Source organism: Daldinia childiae (assembly GCF_008694065.1).
Source record: "Daldinia childiae strain JS-1345 chromosome Unknown Scaffold1, whole genome shotgun sequence".
In the NCBI taxonomy this organism is placed as follows: Eukaryota; Fungi; Ascomycota; class Sordariomycetes; order Xylariales; family Hypoxylaceae; genus Daldinia; species Daldinia childiae.
Window position 1 is genome coordinate 3,420,825 of NW_022984642.1, and position 13,335 is coordinate 3,434,159.

At 45.2% G+C, this 13,335-nt stretch overlaps 5 protein-coding genes across 5 annotated transcripts; 4 read left to right on the top strand and 1 right to left on the bottom strand.

Moving 5' to 3' along the window:
- Nucleotides 1-1,508: 1,508 nt before the first annotated feature.
- On the top strand, nucleotides 1,509-2,132 carry GL218_00895 (putative Nudix hydrolase P35G2.12; the record flags this gene model as incomplete). The annotated part of the gene is made up of 1 exon (XM_033577342.1): nucleotides 1,509-2,132. The coding sequence occupies one exon, from the start codon at nucleotides 1,509-1,511 to the stop codon at nucleotides 2,130-2,132; it is 624 nt and encodes a 207-aa protein (XP_033441622.1).
- An 846-nt stretch (nucleotides 2,133-2,978) lies between these two features.
- Nucleotides 2,979-4,614, top strand: GL218_00896 (uncharacterized protein; the record flags this gene model as incomplete). Its single annotated transcript, XM_033577343.1, has 3 exons — nucleotides 2,979-3,245; nucleotides 3,301-4,245; nucleotides 4,312-4,614. 3 exons carry the CDS (start codon nucleotides 2,979-2,981, stop codon nucleotides 4,612-4,614), a joined length of 1,515 nt encoding a protein of 504 aa, XP_033441621.1.
- A 74-nt stretch (nucleotides 4,615-4,688) lies between these two features.
- GL218_00897 (Geranylgeranyl transferase type-2 subunit alpha) lies at nucleotides 4,689-5,956 on the bottom strand (the record flags this gene model as incomplete). Its single annotated transcript, XM_033577344.1, has 2 exons — nucleotides 4,689-5,891; nucleotides 5,948-5,956. 2 exons carry the CDS (start codon nucleotides 5,954-5,956, stop codon nucleotides 4,689-4,691), a joined length of 1,212 nt encoding a protein of 403 aa, XP_033441620.1.
- Nucleotides 5,957-7,023: 1,067 nt separating this feature from the next.
- Nucleotides 7,024-8,186, top strand: GL218_00898 (putative WD repeat-containing protein C13G6.08; the record flags this gene model as incomplete). Its single annotated transcript, XM_033577345.1, has 3 exons — nucleotides 7,024-7,597; nucleotides 7,650-7,692; nucleotides 7,739-8,186. The coding sequence occupies 3 exons, from the start codon at nucleotides 7,024-7,026 to the stop codon at nucleotides 8,184-8,186; spliced, it is 1,065 nt and encodes a 354-aa protein (XP_033441625.1).
- Nucleotides 8,187-10,349: 2,163 nt separating this feature from the next.
- GL218_00899 (Autophagy-related protein 8) lies at nucleotides 10,350-10,984 on the top strand (the record flags this gene model as incomplete). The annotated part of the gene is made up of 3 exons (XM_033577346.1): nucleotides 10,350-10,439; nucleotides 10,646-10,863; nucleotides 10,933-10,984. 3 exons carry the CDS (start codon nucleotides 10,350-10,352, stop codon nucleotides 10,982-10,984), a joined length of 360 nt encoding a protein of 119 aa, XP_033441624.1.
- Between the last annotated feature and the right edge of the window lie 2,351 nt (nucleotides 10,985-13,335).

Sequence of the window (13,335 nt, forward strand, 5' to 3'; positions counted from 1 at the left end):
CGTGTGGCGTCCGTCTAAGCGGATCATCGTGTACGTCATACGATTGAATAATATGATAGCAATCGCGCAGCCTCTATATTGTAAATCGTGAGTATATAAGCAGAGAAATTCAAAATAAAATACACTCACCTCTAGCCATTGCTTTTCGTTAGCAAGCTGCAACACTTCGTCTTCTTCATCCCCGTCATCCCCGTCACCCTCGTCGTATGATTTACTCCCATTAAGATCGACATCTATATGACATATCTTAACTGCGAATGTCCATAGACCACCTTCGCCGTGGCGTGTAACCTTGTATACAGAACCGTTAGCCCCCGAACCAATTGTGCCTTCCCATCGGAAGTTATTGCTGTGATCGAAAAATGCTTTTATTCGTTCTGCGACTGCTTCAGCACCCCCTTCGCTGAACCATGACATCTGGTTCTCGCTCGACCCCGACATGATGGAATACTCGATCGAAAAATGCAGCTATATCTTACCTAGTTTCCTCATAGTGACCATATACACGAGTCAATTCTTCACTGCTTTGTCTTCATAATATAACAAAGGCTTTGACATTCCAAAGATAGTATAGAGTGCATAGTGTACGAATAAAGACACTCCGGATTGGTATCTATGCAATATATCCATTGGCCAAAGACCGTGGTGTTTGTTAATTGGTCTTGAATGAGATATTGAAATAGGGGTTGGTCAGAAACAAAGACTATGATATATAGTGCCGGTTTTTAGCAATCTAGCAAGCATAATCTACTCGTAATAGCTAGGATATACTAGGTAATAATAATTCAAGTCTCTTAGCGAAGTGGTTTGGTGTAGCAATACGGCATTGAGCTTCAGGGTTGTCCAATTCGAGTCCGCTAAACATCAAAGTTGGGACTTTTAGAACGTCCCTTCAGCAGATTATCACGATATTAATGAGTCTTATAGAATTATACTATACTTTCTTTATTGCTATTAAAATAATATTTGCTACACTTACTTTAGTTTGTTTTTCAGTGACCAGTCGAATAATATCCAGCCCCTAGACTGCTTTGATCCATATCACTCTCTTTTTACTCTACATTTCATATCCATAACAGCAATAACATAGTATTAAATACGGATACAAGCTTTACCTATCTTATTTATAATACTTAGGTAATGAGTATTTCCCCAAAAAGAAATATTAAAAATTGTCTATACAATTGTTAACTTACATTAGTAACTATTTGATTGTGCCATATGCTTAATTATCTAAACAATGACGTAATCCTCCCGAACTGCAAGATAATGTTTCTACATATAAACGATCTATCTAATCCAGATCTATATATTTAACCATTACACAATCTCATCTTCTCAATTCCGATAATCATCCAACGAGATCGCCAGTAAGTCCAAACCTCTATGAAAAAAATCCCACCTGCTCAAAACCCGGACTATTCAAACTCAACATCTCGCTACGACAATATCGCGCCCGTTCGCAGGCACTCGCTCTTTAGCACATAAACCCCCCGTCGCCATTCAAGATGTCGCAAAAGACCCAAGAACCAGTCATCAACAAAATCTCAGACCTACCCATCGAACAGGCAAAATGGGTGACTCTCAAGAAAATCGACTACACAGACCAGATCGGCAAGCAGCGCACGTGGGAGGTAGCCACGCGCAAGACGCGGGGCAAAGCGGGCGTCGACGCCGTCGCCATGGGCAACATCCTCTTGCACCCGTCGCGGCCGGCATCCACCATGCTCGTGGTCCAGTACCGGCCGCCGCTGGACGCGTACACGGTCGAATGGCCGGCGGGGCTGATCGACGCGGAGGAGACGGCGGAGCAGGCCGCCGTGCGCGAGTTCAAAGAGGAGACGGGGTACGACTGCCGACTGCTCAGCATCAGCCCCGTGCAGGCCGCCGACCCGGGCATGAGCGACGCCAACATGCAGATGGCCATGGTCGAGGTGCAGCTGCGCGAGGGCGACGAGGAGCCCGAGCAGCGCCTCGAGGACGGCGAGCACATCCAGCGCGTGGTCGTGCCTCTGAGCGAGCTGTACGACCGCTTGGTCGAGTATTCCAAGGCCGAGCGCACTATCGTCGCGGCGAAGCTGTTCCATTTTGCGGCGGGGATGCACTTTGCGCAGACGCAGAAGTACTTTTAATGGTTTGTTGATACATACAGTACTTACCTACCTAGATACCTAATCTACCTATATATAGAAGAAAGACCTTGGCGTATCTCTGCCATTGCGCTTAATTAGAAGTGTTCGGTATGAGTATAGAACCTACCTAAGATATCATAATTTACCATAACTAGCGTTATAATGAGATGTTTGCACTTACAAGTCGACATACCTACCTCAGAAATCTTCAGGTAGGTAAGTATATAATTTAATAGTAAATAAAAACGCCACAATCCAGTAACCTAAAGAGGTACATATTATATCCCTGACATGCAAGTGGTTTATAAGTTAAAGTAAGTAAATCTAATCTCCGGATTGTTCGAGGCGTTGGGCTAGCATCTCCAACCAGTCAGCTCAGTCCTCGCGAGAACGTGTGTGCCCAGTCATGCTATACGTACTACCACTCACTATATATAATGAAGTCATTCAAATAAAGCTTCATCAAAGCGAAACTTTCGGGACTAGTAGGGATAATACTATATATAAACTCATTTCTTAATACCTTAGGTAACTTTCCTCATGAAGGACATAGTAAACTCACTAATCCTATGTGGTAATAGGATTCCAAAATAACATACGCTAGATAAGTAAATCCATGTCAGGTACAGATGAATCTCTACTGCCGCTACTACGTGGGGAGGGTCAAGTAGAGTCGCATTTTGACGCCGACAAGAGCCTACGTCTACACATCAGGTACTTAAAACAGCTATGCCATCCCGACAGCAAGGGATTATTAGTCTCGCATTAATATTCATTTCCATCTACGCTGCACTAATCACCGCACTACACTACTCCAAATTGACGGAAACCCGTCCAGCCACCATCATGAAATCGTGGTTCTCGAGCCTGTGGTCTATAACGACAGTTACCGCCGCGCAAAAAGTCGATTTGGGATGGTACCCTCCAAGCAACACGTCTATAAACAATTTAACTACCGCTTTGCGCGGCGAAGGGGTCTACGGGTTTATCTTCGACACCTCGGAGACGCCAGACGCGCAGTATGGGACGTATAACTGGTGCAACATGCCGCATGTTCGGAAGACAGAGTACGTCAAGCCAGCAAGTGAGTATAAGCTTAAATACGTCGAAATAGTTAGTCTAAAGCTTCTACCGTATTGTCCCAAGGCAAGTAACTAAGCCTAGCTAGATTCAACGACACCACAAGCGAACTCCATACGCGAGCAATGCTTTTCCAGTAGAATCTTACCGTTGGGACTGCGACGACCAAGGACTCTATTACTACGGGAGCCCCTTCGGGAGCAACAGCAAGCGACCTGCTGAAGTTTATTGGAAAGGCTATATATCACCGATCAACCCCTTTACGCCCTCAGGTTGGATCGGAACCTGCCAATTCCCCCAGATAACCTCTGCGGGGCTCGACGACTCCTGGGTCCACGGTCGAGACCTTTACGAGGTCTACCACGGCCTGCTCGGATTTATCCCCGGAAAAGACGAAAACTGGAGAGCTAGCGTGACGTACCGTGTGACCCAAAACGTAATCACGAGTCAGGTCGCCGGCATGTTGATCAACGGGATGTGGGGAACGACCGAGGCCGTACCGCTGACTATTCAGGGGGCCGGAGTCGACAGCCTCGAACCGCAATATAGTTGCGGAGTAGGCAGCAATCTATTCAACACGATCAGATCCTCCTCTAACGCGGCTTGGGAACACCATCTAGAGGCCGCTACAGATTTGTTTAGCAAGTTAGATAACATATCAGGGGTGTCCCCGAGCGACTCCGGCTTCCACGCGAGTTTCGACCACTACTTCGACAACCTATCCGCGCGACAGTGCCACGCCAAACCGTTGCCGTGCAAGCTAGAAAACGGCGCGAACTCGTCCACATGCGTTGACCAGGCGACAGCTGATACCGTATATCGCATGGGGCAGTGGGAGTATTCGCAGATATACCGCGATGCCCACGCTTCGCTTGCCGCGTCTGCTACTACGTACGGTGTCTGGGTTGCAGAACTGAGTAAACACTTACGAGATGTGATGGCTGGCGAGAGTGGGCCCATCTACTTCCACAATATAGCGCACGACGGGTCTGTGAGTCGGTTGCTAAGTATACTACAAATAGATGTTATGGTGGTAAGTTGTTTTGTGTTATCTTGTTACAACCCCAAATAGGGGATTGCTGACACGGAATATTCTTAGTGGCCTGGAATGGGTAGTGAGGTAGTGTTTGAGTTGTACGAGGGAAAGAGAAACGGGACAGCATCTCGAAACTCGAGTAAAAAATCCAATCTCGGAGCTGGTCAGAGGCAATCAAAAGGGACATACGACGGTAAGTTTTTCGTGAGGGTTTTATTTGGTGGTAAGCCACTTAGATCCTCTAACCCTAGCCTCGGCCTGCTAGATATGGTGCCAGCAGAAGCCCTACTGGCTTATTTCGACGGGCTAGTCGGGACGGATGCCAGTTTGGTCGTAGGCAAATGTAATGGTACATTACCTGTCTAGAGAGAATTGAGAGGGTGGAAGCACAACTTGTCTCATGCATCAGGAACGTAGCAGTAGCATCAATAGTTGGCTACTCAGTGCTGAGCAGCTCCCAGCTGCTTCTCTATATCATCCCATCTACCCGCCCGCATTGGATCTAGGGCTCGGACTTTTACTAGCCACTTTGCGGGATCTTCAACCTGCACTCCGAGACCCTTCAGCGCGATTGTATATTCTAGTAAAGACTCGTAAATCCATTTCACGTCCTCATAGTCTTCCAGCAAGTCCTTGATATTATCAATCTCCTTCTTTACGTAAGTAACCCGCTCCGTTACGGTTAGAGCCGGTGCTATAGTCGGCTTGTTGGCGCGGTTGACGATCTGCGATACCATGTATTGATGGTAATACCAAAGGCTCTGATCTTCGGGTCCGACATTGAGAGCTTCTCGAACGAGATCAAGTTCTGCTTCGAGGAATTCCCTCCTTTCAACGTCGTTGGCTCCGCGTTCATCAAGCAAACGTAATATCAGCTGACTTCGGGTGTGCCAGGCTGAGAAATTAGATAAGTCGACATTAATCATTCTTGTGGTATAGGCGAACTCGTCCTCGACCATGCTCTTGCCATCTAGTGAAGAACTCTCGAGTGTAGCCACCACGTTCCTCCTATATCCCCATGCATGAAAGTTGCGGCGATCCTTGGTTAGCATCTTAGACGCTAGGGCAAGTTCGGCCTCCCAGATATTGCGCGCAGTCGTCGCGGGGAGTCGTACGATGGCTTGCTCGAGAAGCCACCTACGGTACTTCCATATCCAGTAGCACTTGGGGTACTCTAGGAGCAAAGGAATGGTGAATGAAAGCTCGGACTGCAATGTGTTTACATCGGCCTCGACGTCTTCTCTTCGCCTGTCCTCAACTATAGTACCATTCTTCCCAGTTATCGGGGAGTCTCGGTATAGCGGGGTCACATCCGAGGATGAATGAGAGGAGTAGTCTGAAGACGGATTCATAGTGTCGTTCTGAGAAGTATTCAGTGACGCCTTCGAGAGCGATGATCCATCCGAGGGTGCGGAGAATAACCCAGAGATTAGACAGCGGCGACGGACGTTCCATATTGTGTAGTATTCGGGATTTAGACGGAGTAATTTAGAGGTCAACTGGAACAAGGCGGAGTCGTAGTTGTCAGCCAAGGCCTGGGTACGGATGGAATCCTCGAGGTCGCGATATTTGCTAATCCTATCAAGATCCTGCCGGCGTTGTTCTTCGGTTCGTGCAGTTCGAGCGGTGCGAGCTGCGCCGTGCTATCTTGCGACTCGTCAGCTATGCCATACCATGTCTCTCTTTCGAGTAAACGCACGCTATCCATATCGAAGCTTCTTCTGCAGCGGGGACGGACAGCGAGCAATATACCTATTCCCCATATGATTACAAATTGTTATATTACAAATATTTATCCAATGTATCAGTATTATGTAGGAGTAAGAATAAGAGTAAGTTGACGAAATACCGTCGATAAGATAAAGGATAAAGGAAAGTCTATACGATAATATGTAAGGTATGATGATATGATGGTAGTGGGGTAATAATTCCTTAGGTAAGCTTCATTAATTTACAGTTAACTTAGTTAAAGTAAAACAAACATGTCTCTTTCCTCGCTCATCTCCTTTTTTATTCTTCTATTTATAAATTCATAAGTTAAAGTGAAATAAATAGATCCTTCATAGTCAAGTCCCCAATTTGTTCATTATGTTGGCTCTACATACGGGTAAAACTAAAAGAATCCATACTACCCATTTATTATGTCTACCTTCTAGCTTATCGTTCTAAGAGCTTTAGCAAAACTCAAATCTAGGTATAGGTACCGAGTTTATCAAATATAAATTGTGAGAATACGAAAAGACCATGTCAATATGAATAATTAAAGAGATTGTTTTACGATACAGTTAAACTCTTCATCCTATTTTTGATACCTTTAATTACACCCAGACAATTAGAAAGCTATCGTCGTCATCTCATGCGATTTCCATTTGAAGACTTCATGACAAACCACTAGGGAGATGAGTCTTAGAAATTACCTCGAACAAGCTGATATTTATAAAACAATAGGTTCTACCTATGTATTGTCTAGGTAGGAGGTAGTTACTAGCATAGCTCTATCAGTATCATAAACTAAGGTTTCGTATAGCTTAAATCAATGTTCCTCAAAGCGGAAACAGTTTCCCTGAATACCTAATACGTGTAGTCTACCTTCTCTTACATTCGCCTATTCATTCCTTCTCTCACTTTTTCGAACAATGTAGGAACGCTTGTAATCCTCAGTGGGCACCTGGCTCGCATATCCACTTCGCGAAATTCGTCAATCCCTAGTTTATTCTTCTCTCTCGACCTAAGCGATGGTATCAGTAGCTTTCATTATTCTTTCTTTTCCACAACATGCCTATCACGTCACCAGACCGATTTGTACCATCATATATGCCCCTTCAAGATCGCTTTCGAGCCGCCAAGCAAGTCAATGAGCTATCACCATTAGAGCGAATTCATCGTACGGAAAATGCTGCCTCAGATGTCTTTTGCTTTACGCCGAAGCGATTTTCACCCCTTTCTGTCCGACAAGCATCTCGGTCCGACGGTAGCCAGCGGCGTGTCGGCACCGTCCTAGGGCTGCACAGCCTAGAACAACGACAAGTCAGCAGTGGTGCCGTCTGGTCTGTAGGCGGCTTGGCCCCTGGAGGCGTCGATGACGGGCGCGGGCGGAGGGTGAGCTCTAGCACGAATGCCCGCTTATATGCCACTGCGTTTTCGGATGCGCGACCCAAATCTGAAGATGAGCAGGAGAAACACGAAGGCAGACTCGCTCTAGCACTAAAGATAGACCGAATCCAACGGATTTTAGACTTTGACGGATACTCAACCTTTCCTCGCTGTAAACACAAAGAGAGACTACTACTGCGAGAAACCAGGACGACATGGACGGGAAGCGAGTGGAGCAACGACTTTTACGTGCCCAGTATGCTAACCCCATGCCTCTCAACAATTCGATAAGACTAACACGACCATAGAAATTCAGAGGGAAGAGCGGTGTCTCCCTAATGCTCCGTTCAAGTGCGTAAGTTTCTCCTCTCGCAATACAGCCGTTGACATCTACCAGAGTCCTCGATGCCCCGGGCCTTCGTGACGACTTCTATTGCTCGGTGATGGCATATTCTCGCACATGTAACACGTTGGCTGTTGGCTTAGGCAATCTGCTCTATGGGTGGTCAGAAGCTTCAGGCGTCACGCTTTTGAATGCGGGACTCAAGGACGGTTCGTGGTTAACTTCGGTAGCATTCTCGTCCGAGAAGGGCGGCAAGTCCATCCTCGCCTTTGGCCGATCAAGCGGTCTGCTCTCCTTAGTATCACTTTTCGACAGCCTACTCCCTCGCTTTGAGATGTATCATCATACACCCATAGCCTGCCTCTCCTGGCGTCCTACCTCTACCCCACGACCTTCTCGAAATAAGCGCAATCCTGGCGTCCTAGTTAATACGGAAGACCTCCTCGTAGGTGACGACCTGGGCGACGTCTATTATTACGCGGTTGAATGGCCCGAACCCTAGGAAGTGGCTCGGGAAAACTGGCGCGGTACGATGACTCTACTTGCTCGTATCAAAGTTCATTCCCAACAGATATGTGGTCTCGCCTGGTCTCCTGATGGCGAACAATTCGCCACAGGAGGAAACGACAATCTGTGTTGCCTCTTCGCTATTGACAGTCTCACAGATACAGAGTGTGACCTAAATTTGGGCTTTTCGAAGCTGTCAATAGCTGACACGCCTAGCGGCGAAATACAATCTACTTCATCACAAACCCTTAACCCTGGAGACGGTGTTCCGTTGTCATTACCCGAATTTACGTATGACAGCCCCGATCCATTATCGGCCTCGAAATATTTTCCAGCCGGCTCTGAGAAACACCGATGGCATCACGGGGCAGCTGTCAAAGCTATCGCATTCTGCCCGTGGCGTCAAGGGTTGATTGCTACTGGTGGAGGGTCTAACGACAAATGTATTCACTTTTACCACGCAAACTCTGGGGCTGCACTCGCTACTATCTCGGTTGCGGCTCAGGTTACTTCTCTCATATGGAGCAAGACTCGGCGGGAGATCGCAGCAACTTTTGGGTACGCACAACCTGACCACCCATACCGCATCGCCGTGTTCAGCTGGCCAGACTGTCAACAAGTAGCCGCCGTGCCGTAGGAGGGAGAACACCGTGCGTTGTATGCCATAGCATACCCAGGTGGTCCGAGCGATACATACCGTACAAAGGAGAGATTAAGGAGCCGCACTGCCGAAGAGGGCTGTATCGTGGTAGCGAGCAGCGACGAGAGCGTCAAATTTCATGAGGTATGGGCAGCATCTCGCAAGGCGACTACGCTTGGCAGTGGTGTTCTAGCTAGGAGCGATATCTTAGAGATGGAAGAAGGCATCGACAAGGAGGGCGAAGTAATTCGTTGAGAAGGGCACAAAAAAGGGGGAGGACCATGCACAATGTAACTTGGTTCGTGATAAATTAAGAAAACAGGTCATGTAAGTAGTAAAATAACATATACCCGTCAACCAACAAATATGGTTCAAGCTTTGGTACTCGATAGTGTCGGTGACTTGATGCTAACAGCCAGATCTTCACCACTAATTCCGAAGTAAAAGAAATAGACCTAGTAGCTTAGTATGTAAAAGGAGGTCTATTCAAGACGATAAGGATGTCCATCGGATTAGTCATGGTAACCAGCCACGAACAATGAATAATTAATTACCTAACCTAATGCTCCGTTCTTTCCATGTCATTCCATTATGCTTCGTCAGGGCTCAAAGGTTCGGGACCTGTCGAAAACGTGCCTTATTTTTATTATAAAGTAGCGATCAAGTGATAGCACGTTGTGACGGAATGGCTGATGATGGAATCAGAGGTAATTGTAAGTGCGAATATGTACATGTGCCTATGTACATATAAATGAGTATGAGTAAGGTACTGTACATGTTATTAATTGAAAGCTTTGACTTATACAGTATTTAACTTTATGAGGTAGATCTAACTAATCCTATTTTGGCTTGGTCACGTTTTACTAATTGCTCATCCAGTCACCGGTCACTCAGTCACTGCCTACCTATGTAGGTAATACCAATAGACTTGCCCCGCTTACTTGAGGTCCTGCCCCGCCAATACCTAGCTGCCTATACAAATGTAATACAGTGGGCATTCGCGCACTAAATACCTAACCGCCCCGGCAGCCTTACTCTAGTGTTAGTACCTGCCTCTGCCTGCCTCTGCCTGTTAGGTACATTGTAGATAGATGTAGACATTACACTAGGCTTATCGGTGACTGTAACAGTACATCAGTGGCTCAGTCCAAGTCATTTGAGTTGCTTTACCATAAGGTACATTAATAAATTTGGTCATCAAACCCAAATCACCTGGGCTCTAAGCTGCTACTTGGGGTGCTGCGACCGGAAAGGTTGCCTTAGATTTAGCACGACTCCCTCCCCCACCGCAAACCCTCTCCAACCTTTAACCTAAACCTCAACACCTTTACCAAACAAGAACCATCCATCCATCATCATCATCATAATCATCAAACAAAGCCACTGAAACGAAATCATCTTCTATCGTCTACCATCTTCTATTTTTCTAGTTCATCTTTCTTATTTTAAATACGCCCACCCGTTCTTCTTAATCTCCTATAGACCATCTCATTAACACCAACAAACGATACTGTCAAGATGCGATCAAAGTTTAAGGACGAACACCCCTTTGAGAAGCGCAAGGCCGAAGCCGAGCGCATCCGTCAGAAATATGCCGACCGCATTCCAGTATGTATTCATTTTCTTCATCTTTCTATATTCATAGCTCTCTTGTCATTATCATTTTTATTATCTATTCAACCGTCTCGTCTAGTCATCTTCGTAGCTTCTGTCGTCATTCTTTCCCCTCTAGCGTCCCGCATTCACCATCTCACCGCTTTGTCCGCTCTTCGTTTTCAACTCTCCCAGAATCTAACCATTATCTCTACGAATAGGTTATTTGCGAGAAGGTCGAGAAATCAGATATCGCAACCATCGACAAGAAAAAGTATCTTGTACCTGCCGATCTTACCGTAGGCCAGTTTGTCTACGTAATCCGAAAGCGCATCAAGCTGTCCCCGGAGAAGGCCATCTTCATCTTCGTTGATGAGGTCCTCCCTCCGACCGCTGCTCTCATGAGTAGCATTTACGAGGAGCACAAGGATGAAGACGGGTACGTTTACCTCTCTGACCGCTGTTCTCCATGGTGATGACTTGTCAACTAACTATCCTTCTTTTACAGATTCCTCTACATAACTTACTCAGGCGAGAACACTTTCGGCGACGCCGCTTAAGACGTACACTTTCTCAGATTTCCCCCCAACGGCGTTAACGGTTTATCTCTGGCTGGACGACAACGATGTGATTATTAGTGGTGATGAATTATGGATAGGGACAGGAATAGTTACGACGGATAACTGATAGGGGGTTGCGTCTGTCTGCCTGGTCACATCGCGTTCCTAAGTGTGTAGATGACAATTAGATGCACCCTTTCTGATTTCATATAATCAATATCAGTGTGGCCCGTCCATCAATTCATCCTATGCAGAGCCCAGGGTGACATGCATAAACGAGCATTTACTATGAAATCCATCAAGGCATCGCTATTCCCAACGATCGGGGTAACCTATAACCTGTATTACGTACCAAGCATCAGACCAGGTACACCGCCTATGTTCTCTAACAGACGCTTTCTTAGATAACCTATTCTGTGCATAGCTTCGCAAGCCTCCCTCTGGGCACGGTCCTGTCATATATGGTTCCCTTATAGCTTAAAGTGTTTGAATAAACTCTAGCTTCATTTTCTTGAAACAAGTTGAATAAGATATAATAGGTCCTAACTGATATTTTACATACTTCGATACCTCTAATATAGCCACGCTTCAATCACATGTTGCCAGATCATATATAGGTAACGATAAGAACCAGTAACGAGCTATGTAACTACACCCTATGTATTGAAAGGTTTGCCCCAAGATCACCAAGACAGCTACGAAAAAGGGTACCGCCATGTCGGCAGTTCAGTCTCAGATTAGTTGATAGCCTTCACCCGGAAACGAAGTTCTATTTACTATGTGCTTGCATTATTACACCATATTTCCTAAGTGAACCTCTAACCGTTTTTGTAGTGATACCTGCTATATACTGTTTCACTTATTAATCAAGTTGTATTTCAAATATGTTTGCTGAGGTCCTCCTTTTTAACCCTTCCCTTCCATGCCGTACATCCATTGGTACCTAAGCTTTGTGCGCCATATACCTTTCAACAAGTTTACGATGAGCAGAATGCCAACCAAAACAAAAAAAAACATTTCCAAGTATCAATCAAGCAATGCAAAATGATAACTTAAAAAGGTGCCTAACTTTGAGGAAAAGAAAAGAAGAAAAAAAGATTTCACCATCCACCTTTCAGCGAATGATGTTAGTTCAGATGATGAGAGTGGGACTCGAACCCACGCGGATTGCTCCACTGCGAGATTTTTACATCTTGATAGACATATTCAGCTAAACCTGAACGCAGCGCCATAACCACTCGGCCATCTCACCAATTACTTCCAACTGTGGATATTCACAATCCGAGTTATTTTCTCCTAAGTAGATGACTACCACCTAGGTATTAAATTGTTTTTGATATCTTGGTCGCAACAGTTGTCTGTGTTTGTTGTAGTGTTTATGGAAGTGTGAGTCGAGTCGGAAAATCGTCTTGCGGGTTAGGTAGTAAATATCCCCCGTCGGACTGGCTGGCTTCTATACATACACCCTTCGTGAGCCACTATCGCTTCACTTTATAGTATGCTTTTATTTGTCTCGAATCTTAGTAGAATTAGATGTCATAAAAGTTTCCATGATGTATACATAGCCGTTCCATTAGGCACCTAGGTAGTATCACTACACAACTGTCTTCACCAAGTAAAGTGTTTGTGACATATCTTCATTTATATTTTTGACGTCTTCTACATAACCCCTACTATTTCTTAGCTTTGATAAAGTCGATATCTTGAGGGCTTTATTTAACGTTACCAGTGAAATATATACACGGGGACCAAGATGTACATCCTTTATACGTAAGCGGCACTCCTATAGGGCTCAGTATTCAGGAGCTTGGAGTTCTAGAAAATCTCTTGGGATTATAAATTCATACGTCAGCTACAATACTAACCATATATATTGCTAGAATGTGGTAATTAGTTTAAGCTCGCTCTCCTATTGTAAGAGGGTCAAGTCACATCTCGATATGACCAACAGCTTACCAGGCCCAACAAAGAAACTTTTTTGATTATTAACTTTGTTGTCCTATTGAATTAAGAAACGATATTGTTTATAATATCTCGTTGTTAAGGGGTCTGAAAGAATGTAGATAGGTGGAATACCGGGTTGACTTTGTCACCAACGTTTATAGCTATTTGAGTATCTGCTATCCGAAGTCAACTATATTATAACTAACTATAGTTGCATCTGATGATTTGCAAACCCCTTACCTAACTCGCAAAAGCCGATCTATTCTATTAATATGTAAGTATCTTATACATTAATACTGTTTACAACAAATTTACACTTGGGTCTAGTTCGAATATAATCCATTGAGTAGTAATTCACTAGATTAGTGAAATAGTATGTGCTTATGATCATCAGCCCCCTTTGATCA